At 49.5% G+C, this 19,776-nt stretch overlaps 2 protein-coding genes across 3 annotated transcripts in view; both read left to right on the forward strand.

Moving 5' to 3' along the window:
* Positions 1-943, forward strand: part of LOC123596961 (transient receptor potential cation channel subfamily M member 8-like) — a 38,972-nt gene extending 38,029 nt beyond the window's left edge. Inside the window, exons 9-10 of the mRNA XM_045475162.1 lie at positions 570-767; positions 914-943. Of these exons, the coding sequence (XP_045331118.1) occupies positions 570-767; positions 914-943 (228 nt within the window). The remainder of the gene's footprint in view (positions 1-569; positions 768-913) is intronic.
* Positions 1-19,776, forward strand: part of LOC123599665 (transient receptor potential cation channel subfamily M member 8) — a 60,782-nt gene that overhangs the window by 1,766 nt on the left and 39,240 nt on the right. Inside the window, exons 2-9 of one of the 2 annotated variants that reach the window (XM_045481800.1) lie at positions 570-767; positions 5,431-5,533; positions 6,628-6,746; positions 11,457-11,747; positions 13,747-13,842; positions 14,820-14,949; positions 16,731-16,876; positions 19,602-19,714. In XM_045481800.1, coding sequence (XP_045337756.1) covers positions 5,476-5,533; positions 6,628-6,746; positions 11,457-11,747; positions 13,747-13,842; positions 14,820-14,949; positions 16,731-16,876; positions 19,602-19,714 — 953 coding nt within the window. In that variant the 5' untranslated portion in view covers positions 570-767; positions 5,431-5,475. Of the gene's footprint in view, positions 1-569; positions 768-5,430; positions 5,534-6,627; positions 6,747-11,456; positions 11,748-13,746; positions 13,843-14,819; positions 14,950-16,730; positions 16,877-19,601; positions 19,715-19,776 lie in introns of those variants that run through there. The other variant, XM_045481799.1, reaches the window with a different exon arrangement.

Here is a 19,776-nt window from a genome sequence, read left to right on the forward strand (position 1 = left end):
GAATACCGTTTTAGAAGTTGTCATGCAAACCTATGATGTCAGGGGTTGAAATGATCAATTTTGTAGGTAGAGATATTTTAAAGCACTTATTACGGAGAACTTAAGCTCGTCACGCATGTCCTTATTATGAGATTCGGTATTAGCACAGGGTGTAATACAGCTGGCCCACATTTCTCATTCATAAACAGTTGCAAACATTTGGTTTGCTTCTGATTGAAATAAAACCCCAAAGGAGGGGCGCCTGGGTGGCTTGGCCAGTTAAGCGTCCGACTTTGGCTCAGGTCATGATCTCACAGTTTGTGGGTTGTAGCTCCACGTCAAGCTCTGGGCTGACGGCTCAGAGCCTGGAGCCTGCTTCGGATTCTGTGTCTCCTTCTCTCTCTACCCATCCATGCCTTGCGCTCTGTCTGTCTCTCAAAAAAAAAAAAAAAAAAAAAAAACACAGAAAAAAACAGAGGAAAATGTGCAGAGATGTGTCAAGGTGTCTGGTTGACCACCTTGGTCCCGAGTGCGTTGTGTTGGCCATCAGTGTGTCTTTCTTCTGGCCGACTCTGTCTCCCCTCTCCCAGGCCATCAACACCTCCATCAAGAGTAAAATCCCCTGCGTGGTGGTGGAAGGCTCAGGGCAGATTGCGGACGTGATCGCGAGCCTGGTGGAGGTGGAGGATGTGCTGACGTCATCCGTGGTCAAGGAGAAGTTGGTGCGCTTCTTACCCCGCACGGTGTCCCGGCTGCCTGAGGAAGAGACCGAGAGTTGGATCAAATGGGTGAGCTTTAGGGGGACTTCCGGGTGCCGAGAAGAAGGCAGCTAAGTTCTTGGGGAGGGAGGAAGCCTTACGTGCCCGACTCCGCTAGAGCTGCATTATTTTATCTATTCTCAGTGACACTGAAGTGATACTCTGGCCCAAACCAGGTTTCTCGCTGGAAATTGAAGCTCGCGTAGGTTAGATGACTTCCAAGTCTCTGTACCTGGTAAGGGGTAGCATATGGGGTTCAAAGTCAAGTCTGTTTGCAAAGCTGGTAATCCTTTTACGCCCTGACTTCACCACATGTTTAGCTTCCGAATTTTGTGTATATCAGTGGAGGGGAGGCAAGAAATCCCAGGCAATGATGTTTTAGAAATTCACCGGAGGAGTTGTTACTATGGAATGATTGCCTTTCTAAATTAATTGGCCTGTGATTCCATTCAGAATCTCTCGCCCTTCTTATCATATCATGTAAGAAAGGTACTTACCGGAATATCTATTACACTTCTTATCGCTAAGCCTATAAAAGTATTTTAACATAATGCCATGCCTCCTCACTTTTCCGTCTGTTTCATGACTGCTGTTGACCGGAACTGGCTTCCATTTTCGTGATCGCTCAGTTCATGAGAAAGCTCATGTTAATATTAGTGGGTGAATTCACCTCAACTCATTCCAGAATGGCCTTCGGTGTTTAGATAGTTTTAGGAGCACAGGCTGCCACTTGGGAATTTATCCATAAAGGGATAAAAAAACAGGCTATAGGCAATGAGCGGGTGATTTTAGTCATAGAGCCCATTTTGTCATGAGAGTTCAAGGTTGGATTTAGTATAAAAATATTCCTTAACTAGATTGGTATTTCAACAGTACTTAGTTGTGAAAGCATCTCAAAATACCAAACACGGCAAGCTGAAATCCTAGAATAGTGCAGATAATCTTGTTCATGGTAGCCTCTGCCATTATTTAAGGTAAGCCTAGACAAACCAAAGCCTTGTAAATAATGAGAAAAATCAACCCAGGCTTCTAGGCTGCTTGGTACTCTGTGGTAAAGTAACACACAGTGGGACCCTACTGGTCTTCTTTAATTTCATATGAGTGGGCACTTAGCTGAAATAATCAGGAAGCAAGTCCTTTCTGTATTAAGCCTTATTACCTGAAATCCAGAACTGAAAACACAGATGCATCTTTTTCCAGAGTCGGTGTTGGTGTGGAATGGCATCCTGACCCACAAATTCTTGTATGATATTCCTACTTGAATTATTGCTTTTCCCCGATTTTATTAAAAAGGTAAAGCTGGTGGTTTTCTATAAAAGTTTGTGCTGGGATTTTCTTGTATCTTGGCCCAAGTCCAGTTGAGAGACAGACACAAGAATCGGATAGATAGACGTTAAATTTTATCAGCTTCATTGATGATGAAGGCAAGGTTGACAGATGTGGCTTGGGGTGCAGTCATAACAGGCTTTCTTGTGCTGAGCCCCGGAAAGAACAGATGAGCCCACCTAGACGGAGGTGGCCCTGGATAGCTTCTGCGTCTCCCAGGCTAGGTGTGTGGCTGAGGGCAGACAAGAGCACGGGCACTCTGCCAGGAGCAGATCCCAGTGGAGACGCAGGAAAGGGCTGGCCAGGCAAGGCAAAAGTCACCAATCAGATATGTCACTCTCTCAACCTGAGTAGGAGTAAGTGAAGGGGTAGAGAGAATCACAGGGCCTAATTTGGATAGAGCTTGCTCTGCATACAAATACACGGGTAAGGAAAAGGAGGCCTCCCTCCCCGAGTGGTTGTACATTTTTGATTGTCCACATGTTGAAACCTAAATGGTCTGAGTCGATTCCAAACATATCAGCAGAGCAATCCCAGAGTATGCATATCAACGGCGACATTGTATGTTGAGCGCTGTACTCAAGGTGCTTTCCCTGGGTGGAAGGAAGAAATTCAGTGGTTGGGTCAAGGATACCCACAGAGGAAGGAATAGACAACTCTTAGCTTCCCACCAGCGATGGCCCTGGGTCCTCTCCAGTGACTTTCCTTCTATTCCTCATGCAACTTTTCTTCTGGAGTCTGAGCCACGTCATGGCCAAAGAACAGAGGCCATCTAACAGGTCCCCCACTCTTGACAAAGGATTTTGATTTCTGCTTTAAGAAAATCTGTCACAGGAAATCTGAAACAGGCTAAAAATCAGACACATTTCACTTATCCTGTCTGGGATTCATACCTCGTTTGTATTCATATCTAATATGCTAATGATCTATCATAGTTATAATCATGTCAGAAGACATCCGTCAATAATACAAAATTAGTCTGGCATTTTAATTATGCACTTATATAAAGTTTTGCAATTGGTACAGGTTTCCCAAAAGACCATGGTAAAGAGTGGAATTATTGATTAATGAATGCATACATCCAGTCAGATATTAGTTGAGCAACCCCCCAGGCTAATTGGGGGTGACCTCACTGATCTTGTGGACAGCCAACCCCCAAATCTGCACTCATGGTTTCCTGACCTTTCCTGGAGACCCAGGGCACCTCTTCCCTACGATCATGCTTTCTCCTTCTACCAGTTCAACCAGAGTTATCCCCCTGTGCCCACTCCTCACCTTCTCGAGAAGTTGACTCTCCATAGTATCCCAATCTATCAAGCAGTCCAGATACCATTCATTCATTTATTTCAAACTCATCTACTCATTTATGCAGTTGATATTTATTGAATGTATACCGGATGCCAGGTTCTGGAATAGGCACTTCAGGAAGAACAGGATACCCAGCAGGAAGAGCCCTTGTCCGCATGGAGAGAACGGAAGTTGGAAAAAAGTTTAGGTTGAGTGATTACAATGTATAAGGTTGAACTGAAATGGGTGTTCTTAAGAAAGGTTACGTGGATTTGTAAGGGCACGAGCCAAGGGAGCCTGGCCTGGTATGAAAGGGGAAGGCTTCTCAGAGGAGGTGATATGGAAGCTGTGATCTGAAGGCTAGGTAGTTAGCGGGGTGAGGACTGGGATTGGAATGGCTAGAACAGCATGTGCAAAGGTCCTGAGGTGCAGGGCAAGCACGGCCTACCCCAAGGACCTATAATATGGCAGTGAGGGTGGAAGCTGGAAAGCTTACCAGGGACCAAGCCAGGCAGCTTCTTGAACACCGTTTCAAACTTTGGGCCTTGTTCAAGTGCAATGGGAAGCCCCTGAAAGGTCGAATTGTGATGGGTTGTGTTCAGGAAAGTGCACACTGGCTGCAGTGGGGGGACAGGACTGGAGGAGGTAAGAGGGAGGTGTCAGGGAGGGGCCCAGTTAAGATTCCCTGCAGCTGTCCCTGGGCCCTGTCAGTTTGCTCTGTATCCATATTCACGTATTCCTTCTTCCTTTTCCTTTTGAAAGAAAAGATGTCTCCCTCCCACTTGTGCCCCCAGAATCGTGGGGGCCTGGACCCCTTCCACCTGTGATTTCTAGCTGGACCCTTTCCTTCTGAGCAAGGACTGCCTGTGTGGCGAGAGGGCCCTTCCCTTCACCCCACCCCCTCCCAGCCTGTCCGTCGGGCTGCCCACCCTGGATGTGTCAGGCAGTTTTCCTTTATTTCCTGGTCACCCCTTGATCTGAGCCTCTGAACCCCAAGCACGGCCTTCCCAGCAGACCGCGGGCTGAACGGTCACCCCCTAATGTCCAAATCCAAGGCCCTGCCTGCCACAGCTTTCATCCTCCCGACCTGGCCCGAGACCCCCCTCCCCCGGTCCATGTGACACTCTACCGCTCCACATCATCATTTCCAGACATTGCTGGGCCCCCATCCCCAGCCCGGAGCTCAGTAAACCCAACCGGCATCCTCCGCTGGGGGAGCTCTGCCTCATCAAGCTCTGGCCAAGCTCCCCAGCGCCTGAAGCCTTGGGATCGGGTTTTAACATAAAACATTACAGAAAAATCACAAAGGATAACAGCAAATTCCTTATCTCTTTCTCCAGTCACCAAGTCTTCTTGGCTGTTCTGCACATTGGACTTTAGCTTCCCATGGGTGAAGGCCTTATGATCACACTTGGTTTCTGCGGCTTAAAAAAATTTTTTTTAAGGTTTATTTATTTATTTTGAGAGAGAGAGAGAGAGAGAGAGAGAGAGAGAGAGCAGGGGAGGGGCAGAGAGAGAGAGAGAATCCCAAGCAGGTTCCACGCTGTCAGCTCAAAGCCCGACATTGGGCTCCAACTCACGGACCGTGAGATGATGACCTGAGCAGAAATCAAGAGTTGGATGCTGAAGTGACTGAGCCACCCAGGTGCCTTGGTTTCTGTGGCTTCTGTCGCTCTTTCCTCATTTATTTGCTCATTCAACAATTGAGTGCCTACCGCGTGCCAGGCTTTGTGACATGCACACGCTCGTGCACACAGACACACACACACACACACACACACACACACTCTCACCCCTAGTCCCTTGAGTCTCAGCTCTTTGCTGGGGGCTCTTTCACATGTGTGCCCTTGTACAGCCAGTGCTCTGTTCTCGTCGTGGTTAAGGGCTCATTATTCCAGTTCAGAGGTTAGACGCTACGGGTACAGATGCCCTAAAGGGAGGGAAGGAGATTGGGAACACCCTCTACGTGGTGTTTAAAAAAAAAATGGAATAAAAGGGTCTTCACCAAAAGAGAGAAGCTTATGTGCTCCTTATGTCTGAAAGCAGTTGCCTGATGACAGTGCTCTTTAAACCTTGCCAGCTCAAAGAAATTCTCGAAAGTTCTCACCTGTTAACAGTTATTAAAATGGAAGAAGCTGGGGATGAAATTGTGAGCAACGCTATTTCCTATGCTTTGTACAAAGGTGAGTAAAGGTAGCGTCTCAAGTTTCAGCTTTGTGTTGCTTTCTGCGGCTTCTAATGGCCTGTGTTTATTTCTTCAAACAGCTTTATTGAAATATAATCTTGCACTTAAGTTTGGTTATCATAGATCGGAAGCTAGAATAACTATTATTGGCCTGCTGCGTTAAATCTCCTTGGTTGAATGTATTTAATAGAACAAGAATTTTTATGTCGTTAAAATACCGGTCGAATATGATCCCAGCACTCTCCAAAGAGCTGTCTGCGACCGTGGGTTAAAATTTTCATCTGGGTCTCAGGAGTTGATAAAAGCTGTGGGGCTTTGTCCTAAGGCTCCCCGTGTACTCAGATGCACACACACTTCACACATATGAGAAAATTTGCATCCAGTTTCAGGAATTTACACACCTCCTGAAGCTTATGGATGAACCTGTTTTAAAATTCTCATCCGTGATCTTTGCCATCTTAGAATTCCATCAAGGTGGTATTACCCACAGTAAAGCAATCGTTGGCCAAGACCATGTAGAGTTGAGCCAGCTGAGTAAGAGATGTGAGGTATGCAGAGTAGGGTAAGGCACTAGGAAGTGTGATTTAAGCATTAGCCATTTATTAGCATTATTCTTGCTGTGTTTGCCAGAAAATTGGCTGTTTCAGTGTATTTATTAACATGGGATTATATTTGTAGAGATACATAGATACAGAATATATTAGCTCTGGAAAAGACAATGAGAACGTTGTTATACTATGGCTCATTATTTCATAGATTTAGATATAATTTAAGTCAGACAGGGTCCTTGAAATGTAACATTTATGGAGTCTGAATCTGTGGAAAACATCAGCATAGCATACACTGTTAGGATATGAAATGGAAAGATATTAACGTTTGAACTGATCTTCATTATATACTTTAGGACATACAGAATATGGACAAGAGTGAATACCATAGAGAATGTGGCTAAGAAATGCCAATTCTGAGTGTCAGATTCTAAGAGAACATGCTTTAGAATCTCCTTTATAAATGGCTCTGATAATTGGCTGCGTGGCCAATTCTGACTCTCTTTTTTCTGGGGCATCGATTTCCTCCTCTGTCCTCCTACAGCCTTTAGCACCAATGAACAAGATAAGGATAACTGGAACGGGCAGCTGAAGCTTCTTCTGGAATGGAACCAGCTGGACCTAGCCAGTGATGAGATTTTCACCAATGACCGCCGATGGGAGGTAACAGAAGCCCTTCTGGGTTATCCCAGTGTCAGGTCGGGCCAATTCAGACAAGGTCTTCAATACCAAATCTCATAAAGCACTGTTCCACTTTGGTGCCAACCTTTACTTCCCTCATCTGTGGTTTTGGACAACCCCGTTGACTTAGTAGGATGGTTGTCGAGAGATACTAAAAATAGAAGCACCTACTGTAGGAAAGTATCAAACCACTACCGCCATTCAGAGTTTCCAGCCTGCGGTCACGATGCGAGATGTGCTTCTCCAGTTGGGTGCGGTGGGACAGACACCGTCCTAGGTGCAGACAGGGAGACGTACGGGGACACTATGTGCAAGATGATTGGAAGGGGTTTATCAGAAGGAGCTCGACGAAAAATCGAGAAAACAATACTCATTTTGCACCGTGTCCCAACTGCCCAGCCAGTCTCTGGTAAGAGACTTGTCAGCGGTGAGATGCGTATGGGAAAAATAGAACAGCTTGTTTGAAGACCCGCAGTGAATGTCTTAGGAGCGAGGGACTCCAGACTCCCAGCCAGACAAGCACCTCCAATATGGAAGTGGTATGTCTGTTAAAAACTGTATTTTTTGGGGCGCCTGGGTGGCGCAGTCGGTTAAGCGTCCGACTTCAGCCAGGTCACGATCTCGCGGTCCGTGAGTTCGAGCCCCGCGTCAGGCTCTGGGCTGATGGCTCAGCTGATGGCTCAGAGCCTGGAGCCTGTTTCCGATTCTGTGTCTCCCTCTCTCTCTGCCCCTCCCCCGTTCATACTCTGTCTCTCTCTGTCCCAAAAATAAATGTTGAAAAAAAAAAATTAAAAAAAAAAAACTGTATTTTTTTTTTTCCCCCAGTGGACTGATTCTTCTCACTGGTAATTTAATCAGAGTGGTAGGACTGCGTTTTTCTTTTTTTTTTAGCAGTGTCCTCTGGTGGCCTACTCAAGTTAAATCAGCCTTAGGAGCTCTGTTTGGTAGACCCAGGTCCCCCTTGGGTCTGCAAGGCCGTGTGCTACTTTGCTTTTGGCTCCTCTGGATGGACCTAAGTCATCGGTTGGTGGGCAGTGAGAATTCACTGAATCGTATACGCGTACGAGTGGTGGGGAAGGTTCGTGTATTTCTTAATGTTCATCGTGCGCAGTCAGGCTCAGAAAACGTTTTTAAGGCGTTGTTGTATAATCGAAGACAAAGACGTGATCTATATTATATTAACACGTTATCAGTTTTCATAATGTGATGCAAATGAAGTAATGGCTTATGGGTTTTTAAATTATTTATTCCTTCGGCACACATTCACTTGTGTTTGGTCTTTGCAGCATAATGAGCCCTATTGCATGATGCAAGGCTTTAATAAGTTGAGAGAAGGTAGAATTATAAGCAGATCTAGTTAGGTGATTTGTAAACTAATCCCTGTGTGTGAAATGTTCTATTTGTGTAAGGTCAGATGGTGCAAATAAACATAAACTTAGGCATATAGCGGATGGTACGTTCAATTTTATGGACTCACTGAAGACAGTTAAGGGTGAAGGGCATAATGGTTATGAGAATGGACCCTAGAGGCAGCCCAGCTGTGTGACTTAATTCTGCAAATCGCTTGACCTCTCTGTGCCTCAGTTTCCCCACAGGTGGTGCGTTGGCGTCAGCTGATGCTGACTTGGAAGAACTGACCGCTAAAGTTTTAGACATTTTGTGTCATTTGCGTCACTTGTTAAGTACAGTCATTATTAAAAATTGCATAAACTCAGAATTAAATTTTTTTTTAATTAAAAACAGGCAATAAGGGGCGCCTGGGTGCCTCCGTCAGTTGGGCGTCCAACTTCGGCTCAGGTCGTGATCTCGTGGTTCGTGGGTTCGAGCCCCGCGTCGGGCTCTGTGCTGATGGCTCAGAGCCCGGAACCTGCTTCGGATTCCGTGTCTCCCTCTCTCTCCGCCCCTCCCCCGCTCATGCTCTGCCTCTCTCTGTCTCTCAAAAATGAATAAATGTTAAAAAAAAAAAACTTAGAAAAAAAACCCAAAGGCAATAAATAATCAAGACTCATCACTTGAGCATTATTTGACTGCATTTCTATCATCTGTGCTCCGGAGGTTGATCACGTCTGCCGTCTCTTCATGCTGGAAATTCGAGACAGTGATGTGCCTCTTCTCCTCTGCTCCCAATTCTGCGTTCAGCGAGATCACACTGGTGCCTGGAAATCGGGCACAGTGGGAGCACTGACACCACAGGAATTGAAAACGACCACAAATGAGCGCCTACTTCCCCCACAGAGATGCGATTGGCAGACATTTACCAGCACAGCACCCACTGCTCATCCGTCAACGGAGGTGATAATGATAGCGTCTACCTCATTGGATTCTTACGGCAATTCAATCGGATGATGTTTTTGAAGCACTTAGAACAGTGGCACATATTAAACACTACCTAAGAACCTGTTTAAACATAAGCAAAAGCCTTTGGCATAATGGTAATGTTGGTGTAACCTTTTACAGCGCACAAAGCAGTCTCGTGGTGTTTGTTTATTTGTCCCTCACACCAACCCATCGCAGGGACGATCTCATTTTGCTGGTTAATAATCCAGGCCCCCGTGGGTACCACAGGATCAAGAGTTACTGATGGGTTTTGGAGGGCCTGCTCTGCCCTCAAGTCTCTGAAAAGACATATATATATTTTTAAAATTTTTTCAATGCTTATTTATTTTTGAGAGACTGAGAAAGAGAGAGAGAGAGAGAGAGAGAGGGAGAGAGAGAGAGAGAGAGAGAATGAGCCAGGAAGGGGCAGAGAGAGGAGGACATAGAATCCGAAACAGGCCCCACGTTCTGAGCTGTCAGCACAGAGCCTGACGCAGGGCTCGAACCCACAAACCATGAGATCACGACCTGAGCTGAAGTTGGACGTTTAACCGACTGAGCCACTCACATGCCTTTGTAAAGATCTTGACCTGCGTTAGCTGGTTTCATCCCTGCAAACACCTATTGTACGGAAGAGTCAACTGAGGCTCGGAGACACAGCCTTGTTCTAGGTGATCCATCTAGGTAATGGTAGAGACAGGATTTGGAAACAAAGACGTGTCTGACTGCAAAGCTTTTCTCTTTCCTCGTATTCCAGTGGTTCTCAAAGTGTGGTCCCCGGACCAGTGGCAGCGTGGGCATAACCTGGGGACTTGGTAGTTAGCGACACAGCTTGTCAGGCTCCATGTCGACGTGCTAAAGCAGAAATTCTAAGATGGTCTCTAGCCACCTGTGTTTTCAGAAGGTGACTCTGACTGAAGTCTGGGGACCCTGTCCTATCAAGCGTGTGACCGAGGGAAAGGCAATGATTAGAAGGATATGGGAAGTGCTGGGCAAAGGAACACGTGCCTTGAGGACAGAGGAGAAGGTGTAGCTGTCTTGTGCTGGCCCGGGGCAGGCCTCCCTTCCCCTTCTTATCCCACCTGGAGCCACAGCGTGGGGACTCAGGGGCCACTTGGCAGGTCTGTCTCCAGGCAATGTGTGATCCCCAGAGGCCTAACATGAGACAGAAACAGAAATGGTTAATGCCGCCCTTGGCAGAGGATATTCCCCCAAACTGGGGTCAGAAAAGCATCATGAGGGAAGTGGGCTGGGCGGACAGTAATGAGGAGTGGCCAGAATATTGGGGACTGGAGTCTCCAGGTCCCCGGGAGCAGCTGTCACTTGGCTCTGGCTGATGGTTCTCCGTGTTGTCAGGCTTTCTGGTTTTCACTTCTAAATCTGGATTTTAGTGCTGGAAATGTGCGGATATATTTTTTTTTAATATTTACTTATTTATTTTGAGAGAGAGAGAGAGAGAGAGAGACAGCAGGAGTGGAGGAGGGGCAGTGAGAGAGGGAGAGAGAGAGAGAGAGAGAGAGAGAGAGAGAGAGAGAGAGAGAGAATCCCAAGCAGGCTCCACACTATCCACACTATCAGTGCAGCACCCGATGTGGGGCTTGAGCCCAGAAACCGTGAGATCATGACCCGAGCCAAAGTCAGATGCTCAGCCGACTCAGCCACCCAAGCACCCCGGAAGTGTGTGGGTTTTTAAGAGCCTTCTAAACTGTAACGTTGGCAACAGAATCACATTGTAGGATCTATTCTGGAGGACAGGCAGAACATATCCGGAAGCTACAGTGGCCTGTCATCCACTGGTTTGGGTCTGACGTAAACATGAATTATCTTTAATAAGATTCTCCCTAAGCTCCCATGGGATAGGTTTATCACCGGGCCCAGAGAGTGGGGGTAAAGGTAAATAATGACCAGGTATACTTGTCAAGTGTCCCACAGCCATTGGCCTGGTCATGTGTGGTTTGCTGGGCAACGGGAGGGTTCCAAGATGCCAGTGGTTGGCTCACAATCAATGTCTAGTGTAGACTTCAGAGAAACGGTGTGAACCACACTGCCTCGGAGGACTTCTGCCGTGCCAGGCACCGCGATAAATTCCTGACCGACACCGTCATCTCTACTCCGCCATAGCGAGAGGCCAAACCACCTGCACACCCACATCCAAGCCCAAGATTCCACCTCGTCGCTTCCCCGTCTGTTTGGGCTATAATCCAATGTTGCATTAGAGCTGAAAAGATAAAACGTATTCCCCCAAACAGGATTAAAAACAGAAGTTGAAGGTACTATTACTTGGTGGCTGGAAATGTGATGTGGTTGAGAAAGAAAACGCTTCGTGTTTCCCTTAGTGGCCTTGGGGTCTGAGTCCTTGCTCTGCTTTCTCCGTAGTCTGCTGACCTTCAAGAGGTCATGTTTACGGCTCTCATAAAGGACAGACCCAAGTTCGTCCGCCTCTTCCTGGAGAATGGTTTGAACCTGCGGAAGTTTCTCACCAACGATGTCCTCACCGAGCTCTTCTCCAACCACTTCAGCACCCTTGTGTATCGGAACCTGCAGATTGCCAAGAATTCCTATAATGACGCCCTCCTCACGTTTGTCTGGAAACTGGTAGCTAACTTCCGAAGAGGCTTCCGGAAGGAAGACAGAAATAGCAGGGACGAGATAGACATAGAGCTTCACGTACGTACCAGGGCGGTTGTCCGCTTTTGCGTCTTCCTTCGAAAAATATCTCGACCTCCCCCTCTCCCACGTCTCCCCTTGCCGCCATAAAGTTGCTAGCATGTTGGCGTGGTTAATTTTTGCTACTGTCTTTCCTTAAGATCATGAGTCTACCTGCTGGGTCGTCTGATATCTTGCTTTCAGCTCTGTGCTATGTTTCAAATTACCGTCACGGTTTTTCTTGATTGCAAAGCTTGGTGTGGCACACACACTGTCTGAAGGCGTCTAACAAGGAAGAGGGAAAAGTGAATGGCCCCTGTTCATGTCTCAGCCTCTTGGGCATGATGGATTGCCCATGTGAGGGACTGCCAGGTTTTCGTGTGTAGACAGAAGAGGCAGTGATTATTTCCAAAGGGATAATCCAGATTTTCATCTGGGAGGCTGTTGTCGATGCACCCGAATTCTCTCAGGCCTCTCTCTTCTTGACCACAGGCAGGCTCCGTTTCCAACTGTCAGCACCTGCTGGTCTTTGCCATAGGTTTGCTTGGAGCCCCGTGACTGCCAGCGGTTGGTGTATAAATATCCCAGCTCCCTCCCCATTTGGAGGAGCTAATTCTTTTTTTTTTTTTAATGTTTATTTATTTTTATTTTGAGAGGGACAGAGAGAGCACAGGAGGGGCAAAGAGACAGAGAAAGAGGGAGAGAGAGTCCCAAGCAAGCTTCAAGCTGTCAGCGCAGAGACTCGTGTGGGGCTCAATCTCATGTACTGTGAGATCATGACCCGAGCTGAAATCAAGAGTCGGATGCTTAACCGACTGAGCCGCCAGGCACCCCCGGAGGAGCTAATTCTGAGGCACGTGTTCTACACTGGTTCCCAGGACTCCCTAGTGGTAGTAATCTCTAGTTACCTACAGTGACAACTTGTTGATAACACACCCTTCTCATTCGTTCTTTCTTTTCCGATCTTATGCCTCACTCTCCTATGGGTTTCCCTGGGATCACTTCTCAGATTGACTACTCATCTCAAATTCTTGATTGCTTCTGGGGAAACTCAAACGAAGTCATTATCTCCTATAATTCTATGAATTGTATATGTATATACATGTGCATTGCAAAAATCTAAATGAGCTAGGTGTCTGAAGGAATCAGAAGTGTTCAGAAAGCTTGTTTGGGGGGCCTGGGAGGCTCAGTCGGTTAAATGTCTGACTCTTGGTTTTGCTCAGGTCGCGATCTCACGGTTTCATGAGTTCAAGCCCCGAGTCGGGTTCTGTGCTGGCAGCCTGGAACCTGCTTGGGATTCTCTCTCTCTCTCTCTCTCTCCCTCTCTCTTCCCCTGCCCCACTCACACTCTCAAAATAAATAAATACACTTAAAAACATTTAAAAAAAAGAAAGAAAGCTTCTTTTTGACACTATTTACGTTAAAACCCTCTGCGATATCCGTAATCCTGCCTGAAGCATTTTGGATCTTGGTTAAACCCGAAGGGAAGTTATAGATGGTTAGTTATTTTCCATCTGAAAAGTTTCCATTGTGAGATCCGGAATTCTGGAGAGGAGCTGGTGAATGTGTTAGGAATTGGAAGTTTGAATAATACTCCAAAGACAGAAGCGTGGTTTTACGTCATAATAATTGAACTTAAACTGTGGGAAAGTTAGATTTTAGTTTGAGCGACTCTTGCAGATGAGAAACGGATTTCTGTGACGAGAAGGAATGCTTCAGGCTGTCAGAAGCTGTTCAGTTTTTACATTGCTGTCAGACATACTCCTGCCCTTGGTGCTTTTCTGTCTAGTCATACTCCGTCTCTGATGATAGGTAAGAGACTGTCAGATCGTCCTACCCGGTGAGTCGCCGTGATGAAAATCGCACCTCTGTGCTGTTACACTGGATTCATATACTAACATACAGAGCCCTCCAAACATGGGGCGCTCCCCTGGGGCATCCTGGCACCATTCTTACGCCAGCGTATCTACCAAAGGGATCTCCCATTTGTGTGCTGACCACATGTTCTACCTCCTCCCAGGACGTGTCTCCTATAACTCGACACCCCCTGCAAGCACTCTTCATCTGGGCCATTCTTCAGAACAAGAAGGAACTTTCCAAGGTCATTTGGGAGCAGGTAAATATCGAGGCCCCCTGCCAAATTTATTCCAAATGCATGCTTTGCTGTGGTCGTTCTGGCCTCGAAACTCACACGCCTAATCTGAAACGTCACCAACACGACGGAATGTCTTACGTCGGGTGAACATGGTTGTGCCTCTGTTTCCGTGGCGACGGAGGGGTGTTTGGGAGGGGAGGGACCTTCCTGGAAGGTAGCTGTGCTGGGTGGGCAACCCAGGAGGCTCTCGCTTCTCCCGTGTGCGCAGGTGCGGGATTGTTTTCCAAGTGGATGCAGTTTTTAAGTTTAGTTTGAAAAATTAATTTCTGCCTTTATGGCATCAGGGATAGGAAGGAGGGCTTGTGTAAATTCTGCTTTGGGAAGCTTGCTGAGATCTGTCCTTGTGGTTTAGCACGTAACGGTTTGTGTTCAGCTGCGGAGAAGAGACGTTCTCCGATATTGGAGCACGAAGATGGATGTTGAGTGCAGAGTGTTGACTCTGCAAGTTTTTTTTTTTTTTTTTTATTATATGAAATTTATTGTCAAATTGGTTTCCATACAACACCCAGTGCTCATCCCAAAAGGTGCCCTCCTCAATACCCATCACCCACCCTCTCCACCCTCCCACCCCCCATCAACCCGACTCTGCAAGTCTTACTAACCCCCTCATCAGCTCTCCCGCATTCTCAGTCCCCTCTTCCCTTTCAGCTGCTACACGCAGTGTGGCGGCCGGGCCATTGGGCCTCAGGCCGTCAGTTTCTCTTGGCATTTAGCTTGATATTTTCTTTTTAGATGCCAATTCCACATTCAAGACTGGGAGTGTCTTCAGGGTCAACAGTGTTTTGTGTATATTGCAAATTTGACTTTGAATCATCATAAACAGTTCAGATTTTGCCATTTCCTGCTCTTGCCACGAGTTTGTCCTTGTCTGACGTTAATGTTGCCTTGACCACTTGAAGGGATAAGGAACTAACTAACGTTACCCGCCCCTCTGAAAGACCAGGGGCTGCACTCTGGCAGCCCTGGGAGCCAGCAAGCTTCTGAAGACTCTGGCCAAGGTGAAGAATGACATCAATGCGGCAGGGGAGTCCGAGGAGCTGGCCAATGAGTACGAGACCCGTGCAGTTGGTGAGTCTCCGGGAGCGGGGCACCATGGCGGGCGTCCGTGTGGCAGGAGGCATGCACGTGCCTGTAGCACCCACAGGTGGCAGAGGTCAACGGCATGTCCAGGCTCCCTTATCTGGCCTGATTTAGGGGCTGCAGACCACACGGTCAGGGGTGTGCGTGCTGTGGCCGAAGCCAAAGTCCTTTTGGCCCTGGCACTTACTGACTTGTCCAAGGATGGATGCAGGAAATGTGGGCTGTCTCCTCCCACAACCGCCAGGGCCGCGCCCAGGCCAAGTCTAAGAAACTCAGCACTGCAGGGAATTGGGGGGCAGGGGAGGAGTCTTTTTGGATGCTGTGACAGATCTGAGATTTTTATTCGACTTGCAGGTTATCAAGTTAGCCTGCCTGCAACCTACAGATAAGACCCCAAACCCCTGGGCCAGGGACACAGATGGTTTATTGCTAATGGCGAAGGCAGCAGCCAGACCAGAATCTTGGGTCGGTTCCTCATGCCTTCATTCCCCTGGAGTGACATGATTACGGGCTGCTGTTGCCTACGGTGCAGCTCCCCAAAGTTTAGGAGAGTTGGGGCTTCTAATGGGGCTGTGGGTGACCTTCCCATGCTCCCCTCCAGGGCGCGACTGTTCATTACCGGGAACAGAGAGGCATGGCTAAGCATTGCCCTTCTGGAATGCCTGTCTTCTGTCTGCTGTTCGGTCATTCTTGAACAAAGCAGTGCTTTTTGCTGAGAAGATCCAGACTAGGGCACCTGGGGGGCTCAGTCGGTTAAGTGTCTGACTTTGGCTCAGGTCAGGATCTCACAGTCCATGAGTTCAAGCCCCGCGTTGGGCTCTGTGCTGACAGCGTAGAGCCTGGAGCCTGCTTTGGATTCTGTGTCTCCCTCTCTCCCTGCCCCTTCCCAGCTCACGTCTGTCTCTCTCTCTCAAAAATAAATAAACGTTAAAAAAAAAAAAAAAAAAAGAAGGTCCAGACCATGCAGGAACGTGAGCCACCCAGAACAATTGCCTCCCACCCACAGACAGTTTGGACCTGCTTGGTTTTTCTTCCCGTTTCACTTGAGGGTTTTCAGTTGGCCATGTGGCCCCTCGCAAAACGCACACGTTTGTCCGTTGTCTTAGGTAACGAACAGACGCTGGTGACTTTGGCCTCTCTGTGTTGGCCGAAGGGTGTCCGATGCTTTCTTTTAATACATTAAAATTGCCAGGAGAGTCTGTTTATTTCCGATAGACTTCAGAGAAGGGATCCTAGGGCTTTGACTTTTGAAAAATTCCCCGCGCGGATTTATTCCCCGGGTTCTCTGGTTGGGTCTCACCGTGTAAGCACGGCTTTGATGCGGTAGGTCAGTATTTCTTCCACTTTCTCATGGCTTTTGTCGTGGTCGTCGTGGTTTCGCACGGGGCCCTGTCTGCGAAGAGCCGTCACCAAGGAGGCCCAGGAGGTAAACGGGATGGGGGCGTAGGTGAAGAGGAAGCAGAGGGTCCGCAGCCCCTCTGCTGAGCCCCACCCAAGGCGGGGGGGGCGGCCTGTTCAGCGCCGCTCGGTTCAGGGGGCGCGTGCGGACACCTGCCGCGTCAAGGGCGGCCCCGGGCCCGGTGTGCCTCGAGAGCCCCCCTGTTGGGTGGGAGACGACGTGGTGCCTTGCGCTGGCGTTCCGGAAGCCTGCTGGGAACCAGGCTCCGCGCAAAGTCAAGGCTGGGGTGTGGGGGACCGGGCGGGAGCTGTGTGCGCCTCCGCCGGCCCCGCGCGCAGCCTCCCTCCCTCTGGCGACACTGTCCCCGCAGAGCTGTTCACGGAGTGCTACAGCAGCGACGAGGACCTGGCCGAGCAGCTGCTGGTGTACTCCTGTGAAGCCTGGGGCGGCAGCAACTGCCTGGAGCTGGCGGTGGAGGCGACGGACCAGCACTTCATCGCCCAGCCTGGCGTCCAGGTAAACGGCGCGCTGTCGCCCAACGTCGCCGCCGCCGGAGGTGGGCCTTTGCCGCCAGGTGCTGTCCGCGTTAGGTGCGCGGCGTTAAAACAAAACCGTCGCCTCCCATGGAGAAGCCGGAGCGGGGAAAGTTGAGTGACGCTCCAGGAGGTGGCAGCACATAGACGCGGGGTGAGACCCCTGCTTCCAGAGACAATGCAGGAGAGACAATGTTCTTTGACTTTCCGCCAAGCGCTGGGCGGCGCTGCACCGTAAGGGAGGAGGGCTGGGTCCCCAGCTCCCGCGCCTGGGTCTCCACCCACCGGATCCCTAATTATGTGCGTGGCGATGGGTCAAAGCACGCGAGCTTCTGAGCCTCAGTTTCCTCCTCTGTAAAGGAAGGTTGCCGTGAGGGCTGGGGAGGTGGGATGTGACAGGTGCCGGCCCTTTATTTCGGCGGATGCTGTTATAGTTCTTCTTGGTAGGAGCGGCACTTAGAGGAACCAGCTCGAACTGGGTGAGGCCTAACTAGAGGTTTTCCGCACCGACTTCCACCGGCCGTTTGCACTTGGCGTCTCCGGTCGCCGAGGGGAGGTTTTTTTCCCCCACCCACAATCCCAGTTGGAGGGGCCCGGGTGTGAAGCGGGGGGCAGGGGAGACGTGGGCGGGCTCACCCTTACGTGTCATACACAGGATGCGCGTGACCACGTTTTGCCTTCACGGCACGTGCGGAGGTGGAGGTCATCCCGTTCTGCTGATAGGGAGGCAACAGCTCAGAAAAGGTTCTGGAACATTCTCCCGGTTGCACGGCCAGGAAGTAGCAGAGCTGAGGCTTGAATCCGTGTTGATTGTCGGTCAGATGGACTTTCCGTTACACGGTGCAACCGATGATTAGCATAGTTAGCAAAGCGTTTGTGGGAAAAACAACCCAAAACCCGTTCGCGGCTACAGCTAAGCCAGAGTAAATGGTGACAGTCATCGGTGACCAGGAAGGCACAAAGAAAGAGTCTTGCTATTGCTGTTTTAGGGTCTGCACCATAACGGGTGAGAGTGAGGCCAGCCCTGGGGGCAGGATGGCCTGGAGGCGGGGCTGGATGCGGAGGTGGGGCCACGCTCAGCTCGCAGCGCCTTTGAGCTCAGGCCTCACCTTGCTGGTGCCCCCAGAGCTCTGGGCCTGGGGGAGGCCGCCTCTTGGTCTTGTTCCAAGTTTTCCAGTCCCAGGGGTTTCAACCAGAGGCCGATCCATTAATGTTCGCGAGAAATCTCGCTGCCAGACACGTGGGCCCAGGGAGCTGGCTTCCTGTGTGCAGGCTGCTGCCTGGGGTCCGAATTTGCTGGTGGCCATGGAGGCCGAGCTAGGGAAGAGCCTCCCGTGACTGGGGACCTAGCGGTGCCGCTGGATGTGCTCGTCCCCTCGGCAGGAATACGAGGGTGCGGAGGGCTGGACAGGTATGACCCGTCTTTGTCCGGCTCCCTGAGGGAGAGGCCCCAAAGCAAGGATTTAAATGCAAGTAGTTCGTTCTGGCAGTGAACCCAGGAAGTGCATGGGGTGGTGGGGACGGTGAGAGGGGCGAGGGAAGAAGGCAGACACAGGTATGCTAAGGAGCACGCTGTCGCCTTGATCAACAGGGCTCAACCCTGTGGGGACTTGTGGGGGCTGCAGGGAGCCTGCCCTGGTGTGGCCCGTGTGGGCACAGGCCAGCTGGTGTTCGCCCACCAGCTGCAGGCCGTCCTCTGCTGCGGCTGCCCCTCCTGGGCCGGGCACACTCCTGGCTGCAGCCGCCCGGCAGAGCATGGCGGGCTCCCCGGGGGAAGCGGCTTCTCCGAGATGGAAGGTCTGGTGGGGCACACAGTTCCTGAGCCTCCCAGCCAGCGCCAATCCCCTCCTGACTAACAAAGGCCTTTTTTGAAGCTGTGTGTTCTTTGATGAGGATCGGTCTACACTCGCCCTTTTGTGTTGATGTGAGGTGTGGCTCCCAGAGGCGACCTGAGGTTTCTCATTGCCACATTCTTGGGGGGCCCCCGTCCCACCTCTCAGGGGTTGGCACAGTCTGGGAGAAGCTTATCCATGCATTACGACTCCGAGTGATGCTGTGATGCCCACTGTCTCCCCCTTCCTGTCACCTGTCCGCCTCCGGAAATAACCCCGGGGGTCCTGCAGGTGGCGCTGGACGGGTGTGTGAATTTGCAATCAGGGGGAAGGAAGGCGCTAGAAGGACACTTGTTTAAACTTAAGAAGAATTAGCAGTGGTTAAAAATCATGGCTTTAGGGAATTTGGACTCACACAACTTCTATTTTAAAGTTCCCAGAACCTTGGGGCGCCTGGGTGGCTCAGTCAGTTAAGTTTCCGGCTTCGGCTCAGAGCATGATCTCCCAGTTTGTGGGTTCGAGCCCCGTGTCGGGTTCTGTGCTGACCGCTCGGAGCCTGGAACCTGCTTCGGATTCTGTCTCCCTCTCTGTCTGCCCCTCCCCCGCTCACGCTCTGTGTCTCTCTCTCTCTCAAAAATAAACAAACATTAAAGTACACAGAACCCAAGTCAGGAAAGGGTTGACAGTCAAACACACTCGTGAATCATTTTATCGAAGCCCCTCAGAGTCCAGGTAACTAATATAAAAGGATAGGACCTTGATTTGGAGAGTTATTTCTTTTGAGGGGGTGTGAGGGTTGGGAAGAAGGTTTACAAACCATCCTGCATTTCGCTGCATTAATAAGGACTCGTGTCCTTTGTCTCTGTCTCCTTGTAGAATTTTCTTTCCAAGCAGTGGTATGGAGAGATCTCCCGAGACACCAAGAATTGGAAGATTATCCTGTGTTTGTTTATTATACCCTTGGTTGGCTGTGGCTTTGTATCATTTAGGTATGAAACTGAGACATATGATGACAGGTGAGAGAGAGAGAGAGAGAGAGAGAGGGAGTGTG

Source organism: Leopardus geoffroyi, chromosome C1 (genome assembly GCF_018350155.1).
Source record: "Leopardus geoffroyi isolate Oge1 chromosome C1, O.geoffroyi_Oge1_pat1.0, whole genome shotgun sequence".
Classification (NCBI taxonomy): Eukaryota; Metazoa; Chordata; class Mammalia; order Carnivora; family Felidae; genus Leopardus; species Leopardus geoffroyi.